Source organism: Meleagris gallopavo, chromosome 1 (assembly GCF_000146605.3).
Source record: "Meleagris gallopavo isolate NT-WF06-2002-E0010 breed Aviagen turkey brand Nicholas breeding stock chromosome 1, Turkey_5.1, whole genome shotgun sequence".
Lineage (NCBI taxonomy): Eukaryota > Metazoa > Chordata > Aves > Galliformes > Phasianidae > Meleagris > Meleagris gallopavo.
In genome coordinates this window covers 65,784,420-65,806,864 of record NC_015011.2, presented here as the reverse complement: position 1 = coordinate 65,806,864, position 22,445 = coordinate 65,784,420, and the positions used below count along the sequence as shown (strand labels likewise).

At 39.5% G+C, this 22,445-nt stretch overlaps 1 protein-coding gene across 15 annotated transcripts in view; it reads left to right on the top strand.

The window, feature by feature from the left end:
- Window positions 1-22,445, top strand: part of PPFIBP1 (PPFIA binding protein 1) — a 103,262-nt gene that overhangs the window by 65,849 nt on the left and 14,968 nt on the right. For 3 of the 15 annotated variants that reach the window (XM_031555195.1, XM_010715477.2, XM_010715550.3), the window contains 15 exons: window positions 1,056-1,142; window positions 2,247-2,360; window positions 2,896-3,027; window positions 7,740-7,832; window positions 8,341-8,433; window positions 10,079-10,193; window positions 11,613-11,645; window positions 12,938-12,999; window positions 13,403-13,487; window positions 15,236-15,393; window positions 16,299-16,429; window positions 17,551-17,604; window positions 18,711-18,771; window positions 19,823-19,855; window positions 21,019-21,193. In XM_031555195.1, coding sequence (XP_031411055.1) covers window positions 1,056-1,142; window positions 2,247-2,360; window positions 2,896-3,027; window positions 7,740-7,832; window positions 8,341-8,433; window positions 10,079-10,193; window positions 11,613-11,645; window positions 12,938-12,999; window positions 13,403-13,487; window positions 15,236-15,393; window positions 16,299-16,429; window positions 17,551-17,604; window positions 18,711-18,771; window positions 19,823-19,855; window positions 21,019-21,193 — 1,426 coding nt within the window. The remainder of the gene's footprint in view (window positions 1-1,055; window positions 1,143-2,246; window positions 2,361-2,895; window positions 3,028-7,739; window positions 7,833-8,340; window positions 8,434-10,078; window positions 10,194-11,612; window positions 11,646-12,937; window positions 13,000-13,402; window positions 13,488-15,235; window positions 15,394-16,298; window positions 16,430-17,550; window positions 17,605-18,710; window positions 18,772-19,822; window positions 19,856-21,018; window positions 21,194-22,445) is intronic. The other 12 variants (XM_031555207.1, XM_010715568.2, XM_010715497.2 and 9 more) reach the window with 11 other exon arrangements.

The following is a 22,445-nucleotide window of genomic DNA, read 5'->3' as shown; positions in this document are numbered from 1 at the left end:
GATGGGAACAAGAACTTCTTTCTTGAGCTGAGACGTTATTGTGGCATACATCACAAAGGGCTTTGAGACAGCTTTGAATATGGAGAGAGGAAAATCCTTCTCCCAGCTCGAGAAAGAAAGTAACTTGCTGATTCCTGTAGACTGTGATAGCATTAGTATGTATTTTTGTTTCTCCTTAGCTTCAGGCAGCTCTATAAGGAGTTGCATTTAGAATGCAGATGTTCACCCATACCCAGTAAAAGGTGCCTGATATAAAAGGATGTCTCTTACTGTATGTTTAAAAAGAAAATAAAATCATTTGACTTGCAAGAAGCCTAATGCGCATTTTGTGGATTCTAAGTTGATTTTGTTCACTTGCTGAATGTCTTGTGGTATTTGTCTCTGCAAGTGTTGTTTGACATGCTACACCACTGAGCTCAAATTTTGTTAACAAATGCTGAATGTACAGTAAGTGAATTCTGCAGAACTGGCTCACCAGAAGATTCTTCCCTTCTCGTCTCTAAGCCCCTGAACAACTCTTGTCTTGAACTGTGGTCGTGTATCTGTTGAGAATATATTTGGTTTGTATCATTTTGGAGACCAGTGAATCTCTAAATCCAATCTTGAATGGTGCATACTAATAGTAATCTTCAAAAGTGTAGATAACATTAGGTTTTTCAATTGGAAAATCTTAATGTTATCAATATTGAGAGTCCACAGATGAAAAAGTCAAGTCATTATTATAATACAGTTGCTTCTAAAGCTTGTCTGTGTTGATGTTACTGTTAGTGTTTGCCATTGCAAATTATTTATGATTGTCATTTGAAGCTGATGAAGTGTACAAGACAATAACTTTGTCTGATCCTGGGAGAGTGTTAATCAGTGTAAACCACGCTGTCAGTGAGTTATGTATGGATCATAATTCTGCATGTTATGTGTCCTCCTTGCAGTGCTAAGTGTCACAGTGTTGATGAATGACAAGTGAATGACATCACAGTGAATGATTTTAAAGCTGTACAGAAGAATGCTGCTTATCATGAAATAACTGACAATATGATATTTGCTGTCTTTTTCAGACTAATGGACACATATCTGGGAATGGAGATGTGTATCAAGAAAGGCTGGCTCGTCTGGAAAATGATAAGGAATCTCTTGTTCTGCAAGTGAGTCATCACCTAAATGATTTTTTTTTCCCTTGCATTTATAAGACTTTTTGGTATTATGTGATTACATTTCTGAGGACGTATTTGCAATTATGTTGTCTTGGGCAATGATTAGAGAGCTCGCTGATACCTGAGAGTTAAGCCAGATTAAGATGCGTTATTAGGTTGTAGTAAAAGTCTAAATGCCTTTCTTTCTGTGGGTCTGCTGAGCAGGTCTGTAAAACCACCGGTGGCTCACATATATATCTGTAAGATCACTGTTTTTTTGTGGCTGTTTGCATGCTGTTCATATCAGGTGACATACTCTTCTCATGCAAGATGACTAAAGCTGCAGGGGCTTGCTGATGGGCAGGAGGAAAAGAGCAACTCTTCAGAAACTCTACTGTCCTGTCAGGCTGCACTGAGTCTGAACAATGGGTCGCCTCGGAACTCAGCCCCAGGTGCCCTGGCCAGCTGGGTTATTCCTGCCATTAGTGTTGGGGTTACCTGGCACCTCTCTGTCTATACAAGCATGCTTCAATCCCCAATGCGCATCCAACGTGAGGGATGTCTGTGGAAGCATCAGGGTGTGCTCCAGCCAGCTTGCCATCCTTCCCAATGATGCTCTAGGTTTCCTCAAAATAAAATTTTGAGGTTTAAAAATGTAAGGTTTATTCAGAAGCCGTGTGAAAGGGAGAAACTGTACACTGTGCTGTACTGTGTGTGATCACTTGGAAAGCAGAATAGCTGGCATTTGGTGAAGTTTAGCAATTTGGTTGCTAAGGCAGGAGCTTTAGTCAATACATTGTCACAGGCAAAGATAAAATTGTTGGCCATAAAATGCAACAGCAACTCTTGCAAAAACTGTCAGGATGAGTCAGAAGGGGAGATGAAAAATTGCAGTGTGTCAACCAGGAGATTGGCAGAAGTTTCCATAAGCATGAGTGGAAAGCTCCATCAGCTTTGCCATGCGTTGCATCCATTGCAGAGTTCCTCTGTCCCATCTCCTTCCATGGTTCCATTTTGTATCCCAGGCAAATCTGTTACTCCCATAAAGTTTTTTAGGTGATGTGTACTGTACTAGTGCAGGTTGTTTAAGTGCAGCCCTTTATCTCTGTTGTGCAGGTAAGCGTACTTACAGACCAGGTGGAGGCCCAGGGAGAAAAGATTCGGGATCTGGAGTTCTGTCTAGAGGAGCACAGGGAGAAGCTGAATGCCACAGAGGAGATGCTGCAGCAGGTATTTCACAAACACATGTCTGTTGCTCCTAGGGAACAACATTTTGTTTTTGAAAGAGCGGTGTGCCTCAGTTCAAGGTGTATTCCTTGATGACACTTAACTAAGTGACAATTTTCTACCATATTTGCTTTCAAGTCTTTGTACTTAGTAATGTCAGTGCTATTTTACACTGCAGGAATCCAGTCCTGCTCTGCTTTGAGCCTTTCCCCACTGAACTTCAAAGAGACTCGGATGAAAGCCTCTGGCAGGATGGGTGGATTCCCCTCAAAGCTCCCTGCTGCCCAGGGCAACTGTGATGACAGACAAGCTTTTTTCTCAGCCTGGCAGCCAACCTGTGATAGTGATCCAGTGATCTCAGCTGCATCCTAGCTGCCCAGAGTCTGTCAAATGGTTAATTGCTGTGTCCAGTGCTTCAGGGAGTGCAGAGTGTATGACGGTTTGCTCCTGAAAGAGGCCTTTAGCTGCTGAAATAAATGACTGATTTCTTTCCCCTTGGATGAATAATTCTGTTTTGTTCCTCTTTATCTTGAATCAGGAGCTTTTGAGCAGAACTTCCCTTGAAACTCAGAAGCTGGATCTTATGGCAGAGATTTCCAATCTGAAGCTAAAGCTTACGTCTGTAGAGAAGGATAGATTGGACTATGAGGACAGATTCAGAGATACAGAGGTGAGTGAAAACCAGTGAAATAAATTATGAAAGGTGTGTGTGCTTCGCATTATCAGAACATTCATGGGAATGTTTTTTGTTTTGCTTTGTGTTCGTTTGTTTTTTTTGCCAGACAAAGGAGGTATTCATCTTTAAGGTTAAAACGTCTGTATCTCAAAATAAAATCAATATCCCCTTTGGCTTGGTAAACCAAGTTTTTTACAAAGAAAGATTTCCCTAAAGAGTTTTTCATTCTTGCCCTCAGGTTTTCAGGCAAGTGGCATTTAGGATGACTTTAAATATAACTGTGTGAGTGCGTTGCACTTTTCCATCCCAGCTTGCAGCTGTCTTCTTCTGAGTAAGGCATGTCTGTTTGAGGCAAACTGTGTCCATTGCAAGGGGAGAAAACATGCCAACACACGTGCCTTTGCACATGCTAAAAGGCAGAAATTTTGTTTTCAGTAACAAAGAATGAGGTGACTCTGTGAGGCCATTTTGAAGCCTCACTTCAGATCTCAGCTCCACAGAAGGGACTTGCAGATATTCTTCTCAGCCTGACTTTGGCCCAGAGCTGTGCAGTGCCAGGCAGAGCTGCAGCCTGGAGCTGCCATCCTTGGAAGCACTCTCCTGAGCCATTTGCCCTCTGTGCCCCTTGGATTGTGCAGCTGACCCTTGTTTGTCTTTGAAGCTAGAAACGCAGAGACTGTAGGTTGGCAAGCTTAGTTTTTACAGGAAACTCCAAGAATTAGGCTGTGCTTCACTGCAAGGGTAACATACCCTTGTCAGGTATGTTGGAGCCTGCCAGGGAAGAAAATTTCAAATTCTGTTTTTTTTTTTCTGAGGATTTATAAATGAGCTGAGACGTCTGATGTTCATATTGTAGGTGTTCCAGATGTCATTCATTTCTAGAAGAGGAGAAGCTGTAAAGTCACCACAAAGGACAAAGCTTGACCCTTTCACTTTACTGTGTTTTTTAATTCCCTTTCAGGTTCCTACATGTTAGCCAGTGAAGTTATCAATTATCATTCATATTAAATCCTTCGTGTCATCCAGTTTTTAATTATGTTTCTCATTTCAACTTCCCCTTCTAGCTTGGTAGGTTTCTTATGTTCACCATTCTTCCTCTACAAAAATGCTTTGCTAGATCTTTAGCCTTTTTTCCTTTGTGCTCTAGGACTTTTCCTGTCTACATGCTCAAATACACAGCTTTTTCAAAGCTAATTGTATAAGTTATAGAGATTTATAATTGATCTGTTCTTTAACCCATTCCAGTCTTTCCACTTTCTCAGCAGACACTAGGATTATTTTCCATAACAAGCATGGACAGTCTGAGCTGGGCTTGGTTTTTGTAAGAAAATATATTAGGGAGTTTATTTAGGGAGGAGTCCATAACCAGACATGGTCTTTGAAGCAGGAGCCAGAGGTTAAATTTGCTACTCATGGAGAATTCTTCATAACTTAAAACACTACCAGGCTTCTTTGTGCAGGTGAATTTCTCAGTGGAGGAGCATTATGAACATAGTTTGCATTCCCAGTACCAGTAAGGAAGCCTCTGACCCTCAAAGTCTTATATTGCCTGTGCTTTTTTGTGCCTCTCTGGCTCCACAATGGAGAACACAAAGTAATGCAATCAGGGATGGAAAAGAGTTTTGGAAATAGGAGTCCATATATCAGCCCCATCAGATACAGTTGTGGGTCCACGCAAGGAAAAACTTGCTTGTTTGCATGGAGGGATCTGTCTCTGGATCAAAAGAGGACTACTGTGCATGCTTTTTAGTGATTCAGCAGCAGGGGAGGCAGGGCTGTTTAGTATTTTTCTTTTTCCTCTGCTTAATTATGCAAAGCCTGGCCATCTTGTTTGTACTGTTGAGGGTCTCTGTGGAGCCTGGTGAATCTTCAGTGTGACTTTATGCCTAAAAAAAGCTGAGAAAAAATGTGATTATAGTTACCATGCTTTAGATAACCTAAGACATGAGAGATGTCTCTTGTTGTATATGAAGGTGAGTAATTAAAAGTATTTTTAGGGCAAAGCATGCTATTAGAACTCCTCTTTAGTTCTGTTTAGCCCTTGGGTGAATTGTACAGTATTTTTGGTGACCAGTTGCCAGTGATAAAGGATTCAGTTATGCAAGGCCCATATTAAACAGAAGATTTTAGTTTCCAATCCAGGATTTCATGCTCTTGGTTGCAGTATAAGCCTGCTTCTCTGACAGTATGAGTGTATCTTGACACTTCTGTTAATCTTGTGCTGTGTTATTTTTTTCAAAAAAGGAGAATAATTTTGTGGGTTTTTTCATTGCTTCACTATGGCTTTTTGAATATAGATAACTGAATATGGATAATATGGATTTCCCTCTCCCCCTCCAATATTTTAAAAATCATGTAGTTCAAGTGAGAACTATGCAGGCAACAACTTCAGCATCTATTGCCATGTGTAGGATATTTTGACATTGGATCATTGCATAGCAAAAGTGATGGCTGCAGGGGAGAAAATCTGGAACAAATTGTCAAGTGTCAAAACTAACTCTCAGACCTGGAAATGTAGATTTGTTAGAGGTCTTTAGCATCTAGCACCGTTGAGGAACAACTCAGTTAAATAGTGACATTTGTGTGTATTTATAGTTGAGTGATGTGATTTATAGAAGTTGTGGTTTGAAGAATCAGTAAGGAATTGCAGATGTATCAAAATTAGTCATACATAGAATCATAGAATCACTCAGGTTGGAAAAAACCTTAAAGATCATCGAGTCCAACCACAACCTAACCATACTACCTTAACTCGAATAACCCTCCACTAAATCATGTCCCTGAGCACCACATCCAAACAGTTTTTAAACACATACAGGGATGGTGACTCAACCACTTCCCTAGAGAGCCTATTCTAGTGCTTATCAACCCTTCCTGAAAAGAAGTGTTTCCTAATATCCAATCTAAACTTACCCTTGCACAACTTTCACCTGTCACCAGTGAGAAGAGACCAACCCCGCTCTCTCAGTAAACACTCTTCAGGTATTAGAAGAGAGCAGTAAGGTCTCCCCTCAGCCTCCTTTTCCCCAGACTGAACAGCCCCAGTTCCTTCAGTCTCTCCTTGTAGGGCATATTCTCCAAGCCCTTCACAAGCCTTGTTGCCCTTCTTTGGACATGCTCCAGGACCTCAGTGTCCTTTCTGTACTGAGGTGCCCAAAACTGAACACAGCACTCAAGGTGAGGCCTCACCAATGAAGAGTACAGGGGCAGGATTACTTCCCTAGTTCTGCTCACCACTCCATTCCTGATACAAGCCAGGATGCCATTGGCCTTCATGGCCACCTGGGCACACTGCTGGCTCACGTTCAGCTGACTGTCCATCAGTACACCAGCGTCCCTTTCCATCAGGCAGCTTTTCAGCCACTCCTCCTCAAGCCTGTAGGGTTGTCTGGGGTTGTTATGACCAAAATGCAGGACCCGACACTTGGCCCTATTGAAGCTCATACAGTTAACCTTGGCCCATACGTTAGTAGCAGTCATTATTATTACCATCTTCAAATGTTCTACATTTTCACTGTAGTTGTGGTAATTGAGCTTGGACTGTGCTAAGGAGATACAGGTTCTGCTTGGTCGCTATCAGATTCATTATGCCTGTATAACCTGAGGTTTCTAAGATGGGAAAATATGGAATGGGGTGGGAAGGTATTACCAGGGACCCACACAACTCCTGGTAGTGTGGAAACAATTATGCAGCAGTTTGAGTCCACTTCTGTTTTATAGGGTGCCCAAAGAGTTAATCTTCTCTTCAGAATTGTTTCCTAGTGATAAGGCACTACAATAGCTGTTCAGGAATGGATTTTTATTTTTAATTTTTTAACTTGCAAGTGTAACACTTATCTGAGATCCATACATAAATGAAAGATCAGTGCAATAAATGTGAAACAAAAGCTTGCTGGATGTCTTGAAGTTGTGCAAAAGCCACAGCTTTCTGGTAATGTGCTCCCCCTCAGAGCAGAGGGGGTGATTTTCCCCAAAAACTGTAGCTCCTATTCTCTGTATTGTATGGAAAAACACTCCATCCTGGCTGTTGCACAGGCTTCCTACTCTGTTTCCTGGTCTGGAGGATGGGGACTTTGTACATTGATGGGACACGACCTTAGCGTTCAGTTACCCTCTGCAGGAAGAGAATGCTCGCAATTAATGTCCAAATGTGGTAGGTCTCTCCAGGAGGAGGCTCAGGACTTTGAACTGTTCTGAAGAGCTCACGTGGCTCTAAGTGGTGACTCCAAGTTTCTTCTAAACCAGGTTGAATTTGCAAAGCTCAGAAATAGTGGCAGCACTGATGCTTAACCAGTGTGCTTTAGAGCGTAGAGAAACCAGTGATGGCACTTTTCTTCAGCGCTCAGAAGGTCTCATTTGAGTGACAGAAATTTGGATTCACACTGTAATCTTCTCATATTTTCAAAAGGCAGTTGAACAACTTGGCAGACTGGAGGCCTTTCTTTGTCAAAAGCACAGGCAGTGCAACTGCAATTGATTTCTTTTTCCTTTGCCCTATTGTATTCAGTGCAGTGATGCAGAAACTGAGAAATAGGGTCCCTGGAAATCCAGAAAGTTGAGAATTGCTTAACTATAAATTTGGGTGATTGGAGTTTCTCTTACTCTTGTTGTGTTTTTACGGTCTCTCCAAAGCATGCCTAGTCAACTGTCACTCTGTTTACTGATTTTTCCCTCTTGTTTCTGGTCTTGTTTTTTCCTTCACTCAGGACTTGATCCAGGAGATAAATGAATTGCGATTAAGAGTAGGAGAAATGGACAATGAAAGACTACAGTACGAGAAAAAGCTTAAAACAACCAAAGTAAGTGAGGCTGAGGGGAAGATGCAGAGATGGGTGCAAGTCACAAGTTTTAGAACTTCTTCCTGTTTTTCCCCAGACCTTGCCTGCACCTTGCAAAATTCTGAGCATGCTCAGGCCTAGGAGTTTCATGGTGCTCACTTAGAAAATCGAACAAAACCTGGAAAGGATTATTTCCAAATGTCATGTTGTGGTTTTCAGATCCAGACATTTTTTGTAAAGGATAACTCACTACACAGCTGGTCAGTAACCGTAAATATATTATTGCTTAGACCCTTGATTCACCCGTAGGTCAAATAATACCAGTTGTGGTGTGTAAGCCATGGCTGAGACCAAAGCTGAGTGTTTCTTTTTTCCTAAATGTGCTGAAAATCAGCCACTCCTGAAAACATTCCCTATAAATGATTGTAGCACTTTTTTTGTTCCTGTAAGTTTCTGACTTCTCTTTGCCATTTAGCTTTGTCTCTTTTCTGTCTTTAGTTTTCTCTCACTCCTCTATCTCTGTTACCAGTCTTTAATGGCCAAACTTTCTAGCATGAAAATCAAAGTGGGTCAGATGCAGTATGAAAAACAGCGGATGGAGCAAAAATGCCAGATGCTAAAGGTGTAGTAGTTTATGGGTAACATTTGGCCTGTTTCGAATCCTTCATGTTCCACAATTTTATGGTCTGTCTTGCATTGTGCTGTTGTGCTCTGTTCTTCATTGATTGCTGTGTGTTGATATGCAGTGCTCCCTTTCTCATTAGATTGCAAGGCTCTTAGTGTAGATATGATTTATAAGCTTTTATATCAAATGGGAGAGGATTTTAGTGTCATGAAGTTTGCATGGGTTGTTCATAGTTTAATTATGCTTGGATTAAGTTCATTCCTTTTCCAAGGGAAAGCAGCATCTTCTGTAATTTACCTCCAATATTCAAACTGAACTTTTCCTCACTTTTTTTAAGAGAACATTTTTTCATGAAAACTAGCTAGAAAACAGTGGTTCTCTTTCAGTGTCCCCTCTCCCAAATGTTAATTTACATATCATGTTTCTAATCGAGGACAGATAACATAGCATCAACAATTACAGGCAACTCCAGTTCCCCTGGGTTTACCACAGCTTTCATATGACTAAGAAAGGGTCTTGTTTTGGAGAAGCACAGGTCTTACACTGTCAGAAATCCCATCAAAATCAGTACCAACTTGAAGCACTGGAGAATTGTTTGGGCCATTGTTTGGGTTACATATATCACTTCCATGCGTATTTGTAATAGATTGTTTGAGGGAAGCTCAAGAAAAATCTAAGCCATCACAGTATTCTAGTTGATTTGTTCCTTAAAGAATTTAACACTTAAGTAGGAGCTATAAATGCCAAAATTGAGTCTTGTTTTGTTTGCAAATGGAGCAAATTAAATTTTTAGTGTTGGGTACCTTTGCTCTGGTGGTCCTGTCTTGATGATGCTGTTGCACAAGGTATCTTTGGACACCAGGGAAACATTTTACTAAACTGAATAGGATTTGACTCAAATTTTAAAAAGCTACATGCGTGGATCCATGCCAGTCTCTTGCTGGGTGCAGATGGTTAGATATAAGTTATAATTTGACAGCATTTCTCTAATATACCCTAACTCCCCCAAAACACCATCTGTCTTGTTCCCATGAATCTCAACTCTAAGCCTTCTTTCCTAATGCTATATCGGCAAATCTAAACTGTGGCAGAGGTTCCATGTTTTTGTCTGAACTGCTTTTCAGTATGTGTTTGTGTTTGATGGCATTACAGTCAATTTGTGTGTACAAGCGGCGGTTGTTTCTGAAACTGTCCTCAGCCTGTTCCGTGAGGACAACTCCATAATTGTCCAACTTTGAACCTGCAAAATGTTCTATAAAAATCCAAATAAGTGCTGTAAATTTTAGCTGTCAGCCTCATCACTTGAATTTTTCTGTCTATGCAAGTTTAAACAAGTAAGAAAACTGCTTTTTTGCTTCACACTTTTTCAATTTAGATGTAAAATCTTTTTTTCAGATAATTCATGAGACAGACACTTTTGTCCATTGGTCCTCTGGTTTTGCCCCCTTAAGAGCTCAGTGGTCTGTTGTGATACTCAGAAGCAGAGTTTGGTGGGTGTCCCCTCAGCTAGTGTAAATTTTAGAGGGCCCTTAGTCACTTCCACTGTCTGAGAAGCTGTTCACTGTGCTTCATGCAATTGATTTTTGAAAACATCTCAGATGTGCACGGAAACTGTCACTGAGTGATTTTGTGTCTGTTACAGGATGAGCTATCAGCTTTGAAAGAGAAACTGGAGCAGAAGGAAGCTGAGGTAAAAAGGTTGCAAGAAAAATTGGTATGCAAGCTGAAAGGAGAAGGAATTGAAATACTGGACAGAGGTAAGAACATGGAAGGCTCTTAGGGCTGTGCAGAGGCAGCATGTCCTCCTCAGTCACTTCATCTGAGGTGGTGCTTCTGGGAGTGAACAGCAAATAACAGATAAAATCCTCAATTTTCATGCACTTTTCTATCTTTCTAGTTTACTTCTTTTACCAAATTTAGTGCTATTGCTGAACCTACCATTGGAATAGGTTCTTGATCAACATTGAATTTGTCTTGGTAATCCCTAGTTACTACTTCATGAGGCTTTTGCATCGTCCCTCAAAGTACACTGTTTATGTTGACAAAGAAAGCTTTAAACGAATTCCAACCAGTTTTCTAGAAAGCTTATACTAAGAAGTTCCCTCCTCAATATATCTTCCACAGTATTTGTGTCTGGGCTTTGCTTATGCACCCCTTACTGTTAAGGAAGAGGAAAAGCCATCCTGTAAACCTAAGTATGATGTACACACATTCAGTGTGGCCCCAGCCCTAAGGATTGAGGATTGGTTCTGGATTTGCCTACTGGTTAATTCTAAATCCTAACTAAACTTGAATTAGCTCAGAAATGTAATGTCAAGTACTTCTTTTATTTGCTTGCAAAGAAGAAGCACAATTGGTATTTACTTGGAGGAAACTCAATTTCAGGATCTTCATTCGAAAATAGAAAACTTTCTTTAAGGCCTCAAAAAAAATTTCCAGTTTTTGACTTGCTGAAATTTCATTTCTGAACATATCTCACTAATAATTGTCCTAGATTTTAAATCCAGCTTCAAGAGGTTGATTGTTCATTTCTCACCTGAGATAGAAATAGCTGTGTGTAGGTTGTCAAATTTTACTTAATAAAATTCTGTTTTTAAAATTTACTCTGAAAGAGCACTAAAAGTGACAGCACTGAAATGTGATTCCTGTTTTTAAAATATTTAATTTTGAACAAGGTCTTGCTTTATTGCTTTTTTTACTACCTAAATGGAGCTTTTCTTTCTTGGGGGCTGCTGTATACATTGAACTTTCATTACCCTTTGGTTCTCACCTGTAGTATAGTTTTCAGTATAGCTCAGCAGAGGGATCTTCTGCCATGATGAACCATGGATTGTGCTTTCTGAACAAATTTTTGTACGTTAATTATAACTTTCCTGGCTTTCACATAGTGTTAGCTTAAGAGTAACTTGATGTAAGCTTTTTTTGAGACATTAAGTTTCCACCTATTTTTTAACCTATAATCAAATATCCTTGAGATAGGTAGACATATATCAGCAGGGAGACCATCTGAGTCGTTTGGAACATCAGCAATGAGAGTGCAGTGCAAAACCATGAACTGTTTGCTTCTGCAATACTATGTGAGGAATAGTTGCTCCTTAAGTAGCAATGTTTTGTTAAGTTTATTTAATTTTGTAACCTTCGTGCTAATTTCAAATCCAATGGACTTTTCTGCACAGATGAAAATTGTAAAAAGAAGCTCAAAGATAAAAGTAAGGTTTCTGATGTCTTTCCACAAGCATTCCAGAAGAGCTTTCTGCATGTGATTGTAAAACTGCTTTAACAAGCACTCTTAGGTTGTGTCATCTGTAACACTTAGTTACACTTGCCTGTCCATATACTCAAATTTTACTGTATATCACACTTGAAATACAAAGTTTTCAGAAGAAAAACTAATAGACAAAGATTTGATTTCATGGAGAATCACAAAATTTTGTTTCAAAGTGGAGTGCATAGATTTTTGTCCTTAAAATGCACACACAAAGAAAACAGTTGCCTCCTAGTGAAATGCAATTACATTCCAGTATTCCAGATTTGCTGTAAGCAGAACTTGGTGAAAATCATTGGAACTGCATCAGTTGCAGTATTACCCAATATGCCTAAATGGCTTTTATCTGGAAAGGCAGCTTGTTTTTCATTAAGGAGAAGGGTGTTCTTCCCACTGTTTGTTTTTTTGTTTTTTTAAGGAATTTGAGGGGGTTAAAATGCTTTCTTGCTTGTGCATTTGCCCACCTCCAAATGTTTGTAATGACATTTCAAGTTTATTTCATTTTTGCAAGTAGATTTTTAGCGAAAATTGAGATTATTTCAATTCTTACATTTCTGTAGTCCAGAACACCTCCAAATTCAAACCACATAGACTGTTAGAAATACATGGAGACATTTATGTTCTGTTTCCTCATAAATAAGGATTATAGATGAAACACAGAACACGATCTCTTTCAAGTCTGAATACAGTATGTATTCCAGCATGACTGCTTGTCATAGCAAATACTTGCATCATTTCTTTGTGCCATCCTCATTTCTACATCCATACTGAATTACGACTAAACACCACTGCACAATGCTTTCTTTGTCATGTTTGTTAATCCTGTTGCTTTGTATAGTGAGTTTTTGAGATGTCATTTGGATGTTTGTTGACTGTTGTAATGAGGATGTACGTTGTTGTGCTCCAGTTGTAGTATTTTGTATTTTGGACCTCTTGTTTTGTGGTTACTAGATTTCATGAAGAACTGAGTGATTTTCAAACAATAATTGTACTCTTGACTTTCACTTTTCTTGAAACTGAGGAATAGGTAAGGTAATTTCATGAACTTTGTCATTTCCTTGGTTAAAGTCAGAAATGAAGGTTTTGGAGAAAAACAGTCCATGTATTTCCATCTAACATAGAATGTTAGTGGTTGTATTATGTCTTAATTTGTAAATTTAGCTTCAGATACTACTGAGTTGATTCTAGGGTTGTTTTTTTTTCTTATTTCCTTACACTGTCTCATTTAACTTTTAGACATAGAGGTACAGAAAATGAAGAAGGCGGTAGAATCTCTTATGGCAGCAAATGAAGAAAAGGTAGTAAAATCATTATTTTTTCCAGTAATCTATTTTTTTTTTCCAGTAATCTATTTTTTTAGATTTAGTTATATCTCTTTAAAAAAAAAACAAACTGCATATGTGAACTTGTCACAGTTCAATACAAAATTAAATTTGTAAGAATCAAGGGATCTCTACAGTCAGAAGTGTTGTGGAGCCTCTTAAGGGGATATAACTGGGCATTTATTCCCATGCACACAGAGTCCTTGCAAATCACTGTCACGAAGTTCAGTGAGACTGCAATTTACACCAGAATTCTGCACCCTGCCCCATCCGTGCCTCCCATTACTTTTAGTTTCACAGACAACTACTGAGTAATTGTATTTACTATTTTTGATTTACTAAAGGAAAAAAACATAATCACAATTTTCTTCTGTTTTAGGATCGAAAGATAGAAGAGCTTCGACAATCTCTGAATAGATACAAGAAAGTTCAAGACATGGTGATACTGGCTCAAGGTAAAAAAGGTACTGTGCAGCTTATGAAGTTATAAACTCTACTCCCACTCAAATAGTAGGTGCATTGTGATAGCGTTACATCAAATCTTAGACTTACCTTTGGAGGTACCTCTTAGAGTAAAGGCCAGTTCTTCAACTAGTGCAGACTAGTAAATTGACTTTTCTGACCATGCAGCTGAACGTTTGGTTCCTCTGGTAGTAGTAATTGCTACTGTCACGTTGCATATTTGACTGTTGTAAAGTTAGTTTGAGTGTGGTGAATTCCTGTGCTCATTCCATTGCCTCTTGAAATACTCTTCTGGGCTAGGTACTATATTAACTGTTAAATTTCACCATTCCCTTCACTTGCATGTGTTCCTTTGGAGGCATTGGAAGCTGAGCAGAGCAGTCATGTTCCTTCAAGTCAAACCAGCATTGCCTCAGCAGCTGCACACACCGTAATAGCAATACCCAAGAGCTGCAAAAAATATAAGTAGCAAAGTGGACATCTTGCCAAGACTGTATTTGCAATGACACACCATGTCTTTGGCGTGTAATAGAAACTTCACAAGCTGCCAAATAGAGCAGCTACAGAATAATTCTCCTTCCCTGTTATAGGAGGGCAGGCTGGCTTTTCCTCATCTTTCCTAGTAATCTCTTCTGTCCTGCACACACACATGTAACATGTAGTGTTACAGCCACTGTAACATGCAGTGTTGCACGTCATACATTCAAAGGTGGAGCATTCCAGATCCAGGAGCTTCTGATCACCAAAGGTTATAAAGGTTGAGGGTGGTCATTGTCAGTTCAGTGTAACAGCTCTCAGTACCTCTCTTTCTCCTTTCTCCCTGTAAAGAAAAGTAAAAGAAACACCAGGAGAGCATGAGTCATGAGAGCAAAGCAGTGTGCTTACTGTTATGGAGGAGGAGGAGCATTTTTGAATTGGGGATTGCTTTTTCACACAGTGCCATGCCTTCGAAGACTGGAAGATGTTAAAACAAACCTCAAGTCTACCTGCCCTCTACCTCAAGGGTAGATGGTAACAAATGGGCAAGAAAGGATCTGGTAAACAAACCTGGCTTATATTTGCATCAAATCTTTGGCAACAAGTGCTAGACTTCTGCTTACTTTTTAGAAAACATTGTTTGTCTTGAACCAGTTAACTCCTATTGGAGTCAAAACTGTGACACTATGATGTGTGGAAATCCAAGTCCTTAGGTTGTAGTGAGGCAATTCAGATGTGGCAAATCGTTCAGTGGGCACAGAGGATGCCAAGTGCTGATGTAGGCTACTGTGTTAATTAAATGAGACGTGCTTAATTTGTGGCAGTCTTTAAATGTAATACAGTCACTTAAAACTGGTTTTAGGCTTTTAGACTGTGGGCTGTTTTTTTTAATGGGTAACTTAAAGATAGCACAGAGACAGGTTGTTTTTTCTCAGCACAGACTTTGACTCTCCTAGTCTTTCCCTAGTAAATACAAGGAAAGAGGTACTTAGTATGAAAACTGAGGACGTGGGACAGGAAATAACTGCTCCAGTTTATTCAGCTTTTTGAAAATGATCCCACTGAGTGTTTTGAAGAGGGGTTGGGCTTTTGCTGTCAGATGCATATTTCCACTGTGCTCCAACCCTAGTGTGCTGCGGTGGTTGAATTGAGAAGCAACATTTATTGATGGCACCCTTCTCCTATTGTACTCTCTCCTGAAAGTAAGGCTGCATTGCATAGGAGCAAGGGTCATTGTGTCAGATAAACAAATTTCCATCTTCTCTCCCTCCAGGCAAGGACAGTGACAGTGAAGACTTCCTGAATTCAGGATCTATCTCCACAGTTTTGTTGGACACACCAAGTCTGACTGACCCAGAAAAAAGTCCATCCCCAACCCCAGTAACAGCGTCGCCAATCCACGATGAATTTAACACAAATATTCACGAAGAGGTGTATTTTTTCTTCCTCTATTAGTGCCATCACTCCTTGAAAGCTTGCTTGTGCTCGACTTGTGTTACAAACACCAAGACTCAAGATTTTTTCTGGGTCACACAGTTTTAGTAATATATCCTTTTTAATAATGTCCTTTTGATAATGTTCAGTATCCTTTTGGATAATGTGAACTTCTTGTGAAACCTGCTGGGGAGTTTGATTTGAGTTCAGTTTAATGTATTTTTCTTAATCAGATGGAATCAAGAGATAACAACTGTATTTGTCGTGAGAATGCATCTAAACTACTTTTTGTATTAGACATAGCTATTTTAGGAGCTACATTTCATTTGTCAAGAACTTGAAGTAAACATGCTGGAACTTGTTTAATATATCCTGTCATATTTAAAAGGTTGCAATCATCTTTTCATGTTTACATTCAGTGAAATGATTAGAATGTTGTCCAATCTCTGATTTTTACAGTCACATTTTCCAGCAGTAAAACAATAGATCTCTTAAAGCTCTGAGTCAAGGTAGGGACTTTGAACACACCATGACGAAATATTAAATAAATTAAATATTCAGCTGCTGCTTGGTATCCTCTGAGTAGCACAAAGACAGGAGCGAACCTAAAAAGTGAACTGCTCTTCTTGGAGACTGTGGTAAAGAGAAGTTTAGCAGGCAGGCTCTAGAGGCTTTGAAGATTTTTGCCTGTGCTGTAGCTTATCACTGCAGCAATTCATGCTTTATCTTCCAGTGCCATCTTTGGAGTAGTAAACCTCCACTCTATTATAAAGGACAGAAAGCAAATATATATTCTTTTTATTTTGGAGCCTTCTTGCCATAGTTATCTATTACGGTTTTCATTTTTGACTGCTGCTTTTGAGCTCATTTCAATGTAATGGATAATTTTCATTTTTTTTTAGAATTCCTTACAGATTCACAAAAGTATTCTGCAGATTTCAATCCCATCTTTTTCATCAACGTCCAAGAGCTCAGAAACTGCTGCAGAGAAAGTGAAAACACAGCCTAGACCAGATCCTACAAGTGATTTGAGGTATTACTGTTTCCCCACATATTCTTCAATTGTAAATTCAATATTTGGCATTTAATGAAAGTAATCTGCCGTTTATCATACTGTAAAGTTATTAAGTCCATTAAACCAGGGTAGCATTCACTTGACTAGCAATAGTGAGCTCAGCTTATGTTCATAATGTACATTGGTTAAATCTTTTTCAGTAAGTAGACATTAGTGTGTTGGTTGTTGCTTGTAGCAGCACTCACTCTATGCCAGCTGCTTCACAAGTAATGAACAGAAGGAGAGAAAAACTGATCTAATGTAATGAAGAACACAGAATTTCTATTTTTATCTGGTTTTACATCATGTAGGTCTGGCAGAGATAGTGTTGTCTGTGCTACCAAATGTGTTCCTGATAACTTGTATCCAGATATTTTCCACAGTTGCTAAGGATTGGCATAGGGCACTGCCCAAAGTGCAGCAAAAAGACTGTCCAGCACTAATCTTCGGCTGTTACCAGAGGTGCAGAAAGAAATTAAGAGGCACTTGAAAAGATTAGAGAAGGAGATAAAGAACCACATTGAGTCTGAAACAATGAACTGCAAAGATATTTCTTTTATTGTTCTTATAGGAGCCCTGCATGAGGTATTCCAATGCCAGGCTACATGTGTCAGTGCAGAATCCCAAGGAAGCTGGGGCTGTAGCTGAGCTATAGCTCCTGTGCCCCATACCACAGCCTGCTGGATGAGAACCTCATGCAGCTCTAGCCATTGCTGGCAGGGGTTTATATCCTGACTCTTAAAAAGAAAACAAGCAAAGCACCAACTGCAAATGTCCTCGCACTGTGCCTAAACTATTAGGGAGCGGGTCATCTTTGCCTCTTGGTGCTTCAGACTCTCTGCATACTGTATCCTCTGCATTTATTTAATCTCAATGTGCAGCATTGTCATGCCAAGAGTGTTTGTTTTCTTTCCGATCCACTTTAGCTCACTTTTGTCTTTTGGAAGACTTATGACTGCAAAGGAGAAAATTTGGTATGTTTTAGTGCAATAACAGCTGAAACAAAAACAGGTTTAAAACATGATGGGTTTCTGTACTAGCAAGACATTTGGAGATTCCATCCAAATATTTTATTTTTTTCATGTATTTCATTTTTACAGTGAAGTAAGATCAACACATTCCTCTCCAGAAACTCAGCCGTGTGATAGTCCAGTGTAAGTATCACAACTAAAAATATTTGGAAAACATTTATATGTAAGTTTTGACTCAAACCTCCTGATCCATGTTTTACCGACACATATAAATACGTTAACTAATTCTAGCCAAGATGATATACAATGATGGTGTTTTTTCGCTCATGACTGTTATTTTCCAGTGCTTTATTCGTGCAGAAGTACTAGCAGTTTATTTTATGTTATTAAGCATCTCTAATTGAATCATAAACTGTTGTTGTACCTGCACCCTAGTTTGGTTTTTGTTCTTCTGGTAATGTGGAAAGGATGATCAGATGACTACAATAAAAACGTAATTTTAAATTCTGCCACATAACCTTATTCCCCAATGAAATCAGTGGGACTATTTCTGAAGATGCATATGTGTCAAAGCAATTTATTAGCAAGGAGCACGAGACAACAGGGCTTATCTGGAACACAGCATAGGATTCAGTGGCTGATTTTATTTTGAGTGACTTAGTGCTGTGAGAATATGCCCAAAGTCAAATTCTATTCTCTATATGCTGATATAAAGATAGATAACTTTGTGAGATTCAATGAAGTTACTCTTGACTTAGACCTGGCTTTGGGGAGTCTTTAATGATAACTCTCTTTTCAAACTTAAGCACTCTAGACTGAGTCCCATCAGAACAGACAGATATCTGGTCTGAAATGAAAAATAGAACTGTAGATAAAATACTAAACCATGATTGACTTAGCATGCTTGGCTTCTTTAAGGATTAAATTAGTCAGAAGCCTGCTGCTAATAATACTGTTTTTCATAGCTTCTGTTTATAGCACTTCCTTTTGCCTGTGTAAACTTCTGCTTGTACTTCTGAATATACTACTTTAAATAAAAAGCCAAAAATATCCCAGGTAGGCATTAAGTTGGTGCAGCATTAATATCAGTAATTATGAAGCGGAGATTTGTAGAATGTGTCCTAAAACTGTGTGGGCTCTGATTAGTGCTTTGATTGCATTCATTCAAAATGTCTATGCTTTTGAATATATTTCATCACATACTGTTATTTTTAAAGCTGTCTCCTGAGAGTGTATCTATCTTTAAAAATTTAATGGAGTTTTTCAGCTCATTCTTTGTGTTGTTTCAGAACTTCCTCACTGCAAAAGTCCAGCAGTCTGAGCAGTTTGAAGAAAGAGACATCTGAAACGGTTGGTATGGGCTCTCACTTCTCCCTTTCCCTTTGAAATGGGGATGACATCTCCAATGGGGCTCTTCCTCAGGGCCAGAGCAGGTGTAGCAATTGGACAGACAAATATGATGGGAAAGGCATTACAGCAGAGGTACAATGACAGAAGGACCAGCACAACAGAAGGGTGCTATAAAGAAAGGGAAGAAGATTGCTCACCTGTATCAAAAGATTCCAGGTTCAGAGGGGAAAGCTCCACTAAGGAGGGATCTCCAATGAGAGATCCTTCCCCAGTGGCAGTCAGCCCTTAAATGAGGTCTAAGAGAGGTGCAGCCAGGCTCCACCCCTTCCGGTCACACCTTCACCTATGCTCCCAGGGCTGACCCAGTCCTTTCCCCAGATACTCAATCAGTGGTTCAGGCCATGACTCAGCAGTTCCCATACAGCAGGGCTCCTCACACATGTTACCAGTGATCATAGACATATCACATCTTGCAGATTTAATGAAAAAAACATAGGCTTTTTTTTTTTTGGCAGGAGGTGTTTACCTGAGATTCTCATGGCTGTTTGTTTTTTTTTTTTTACAACCTGAACTGTTAAAACTCCTGAATTCTCTGATATTCAAGCAGCTGTGCTTTACAACTTAGAAAAGATATTGACAGGATTAAAAGTGTGAGCAAAACTTGATGATAAAAGCTAGAATTCTTGAGTTGTTGCGTAGGGAAGTCGGTTTGTTGGAACAGCCAAGGAATGGAGTCTGTGGATATTTGGCCACTATCCTGTCTGATTCCTGGTTTGGGTCTCCTCAGCTGACTGAGCTGCAGGTGGTTAATTATACACACAGCTAATCCTTTCCAAAGTAAACTAAAGCAACTGATTTTCATGTCAGCTCACTGACCTCAAAAAAGTAAGAATTAATCTGAATTAATACAGCTTTGAAGAGATTTCATTTGGGAAAAAAGGATGCAGAGAAGGGTATTTCAGTAAGAATTCAACGTATGGTAATGATGATGAACTGAATACTTACTATAAACTGTGAATTCTTAATGTGTTTCTTAATCTTTCCCAAACAGGACAGAGATTCTGCTTCACAAAAGCCAACAGAGGTAATGTTTATGTGTGTGTGTGTGTGTGTGTGTGCGCGCACTTGTGGGTATACATGGAGAAGCATGGGCAGCATGGATGTTGGAAGGCTGTCATCTGAAATTGCTGTATTTGGTTCCAAAGGGGGAATAGCAGACATGCAGGCAAGATGGTTAGGAGTATACGATGATTGCTGCAATCACTTCTGCATTAGGCTTAGGGTGTCTCACACGTTCTTTTCTTTTCCCACAAGGATTATCTTTCAGTCTTGTTGAGCATAAGGTTGCCATCTCATCTAATGTTTCCCTCACACGTTCTACCACTTGATAATTAGCAAAGCTAGCCATTAACTATTGTACTGACTCTGTAATTACCTTTGATTAGTATCTCTGAAAACCCTTGGGTTTCCAAATTGCTTTCTGTAACAACTGTGTTCTTAAAGAGACTGTCGTTACAGAACAGTTACCCCATGGTGCTGTATGGCATAGTTTGCATACAGCAGTCATTGCATGAAGTCCTGAGCAGAGAACACCTACATGAGACACCACTGTTAGGGTGAAAGCTCTATCCATTCAGCAAAAGCCAAAGGATCTTGTTTGGATTATGAATGGATTTTTGTCTTTTTAAAGAGACGGTGAAACAACCAAAAAGGTTGAAACTATTACTTTAAACATCACATATGTGATGTTTCAGATCTCAGTTCCTGTCATTTTTACTCTTCACTTGATGCCTACTTCCCTCTCAGCTTCGGCAGTTGGCAAAGTCAATTAATTAAATCATTCTGAAATTGCAAAGCGATGACAGATGAAAGGGGCTGTCCAGCACTTGCCAGAGAACCAATTCAGCATGAGGGTCTTGTCTCCTCCTTTGATTCCACTGTTGCCACAGCTGTCAAAGCCTTACGGGGCTGTATTTTTACCTTTTAATACATGTAAGCTGCACTTGCAGAAAATGAGCAACATCTTTGAGATGACATGTTATTTTTAGAATTTAGTGATAGTAATCCCAAGTCCTGAACTTCTTCAACTGAAGATCTTGTCTGTTCTTCATGGTTTTTGCAATGCTTTCTCACAGTAACAAGTGAGATCAAGTGACTCTCCAGATTATCTGTCAGTGGTCACTTTGCATCTTCCTCAAAGGTCTTTTGCAGTTCCCTGGTATTGACTGTTTGTTTTCCTAACTTAAGCAGGTTAAGCCTCGCACGGAAGGTAATAATTTTGCCACTCTCCCTCCAAAATCTCCTTCTCATGGCATCACGGGAGATGAGGATAGTTTTGGCAACCGTAAAGCCAGATCTTCCTTTGGACGAGGCTTTTTCAAGATAAAAAATAATAAGAGGACTGCAAGTGCCCCCAATCTGGGTAGGTATTGTATACCTAAATGCAGATCATGTATGTGTTGAACAATGTTTCTAATAAAAGGGAAATTAAAGTTTATTTTTCTGAGTGATGTAACCGTCCTAAAAAGCTGAAAAGCCAGCCTTCATCTTGTTTATGACATGGTGGTGTTTTTCTCAGTAGAATGGTTGGAAGAAGTCAAGAAACAGCAACAGAAAAACAGAGAAAACCTCATTGATGTAACAAAGTAGTTGGTCTGTTTCCACCTCTGCTGTGTTATCTCCCCTGAGACCATGTAATGCATTACTGCAGTTTTGAATTGCTGGCTGTCTGGCCAGCAACTCAAATGTGGGATTTGTGGATATTTTTTCCCTTGGCTCTGTCTCCAGTTTATCTTTCATAAGATTTTCTGATGTACAGAAATAAGGCAGCTGCACGCAGTCCTCCTTTTTATTTTATTTGTTTATGTAGCCTTGCAAAAGAGACTGTGACAACAAGAACAATATTGGTAAGGTTATTTAACCTCATTTTGAGTTCTGGACTCATGTAGGAGGGTTTTCTGTTTTGGTCTTGTCATTTGCACAGTGAAGAAATGAACAAAATTTTCTGCTTAATGCAGTATTTGCTTTTACCAGCAGTTGAAACCTAACTTGCATTAACTGATTTGCTGCAGTATTCTTTCCACTGTTCCTGTTCAAGCATCGAGTGAGTCTGTGAATCAGAACTATTGGCATTTATCTACAATTTTTGGCTCTGTTGCACAACAGTTTGTTTGGATTTCAGCTTCAGAAGCATAAAGGCAGATAATGTCTTCTACGTTGAGGAAAAAGTTTATTGCTTTTACTTATCAATGACAATTTCAGATCTTTTTTCAAAAGAAGCAACATACCCACACATTTATTATGCATTGCCCCTATTTTCCCTTGTCATATGGTATGGGAACTTGCTAGCGTACTTGGAATAGATGTGCAATCTATTCTGAGGGTTAGACTCTTTGCTTTGGTTTATTTTGTCTGTGTTTGTGTGTAATCACCTGTTTCATCCTGTGATTAATTTGTCTAACAAGATGGAAGTCTTGTGGCTGTCTTAAAGGATTGGAAGATGAGCCGTCTAGAGCAGGCTCCTGTGAATTGGAATGATTGTTATCCAGATTTCAGAGCATCCACCTATAAAGTTGGTGCCCAGATTCTTGCCGCCTCACAGGAGCCCATGTGAGTCGCAGAGTGGGTGGCCTCCCTGCACTGCAAGGACCGAGGTGCTGCTTTACCCTCCCCAA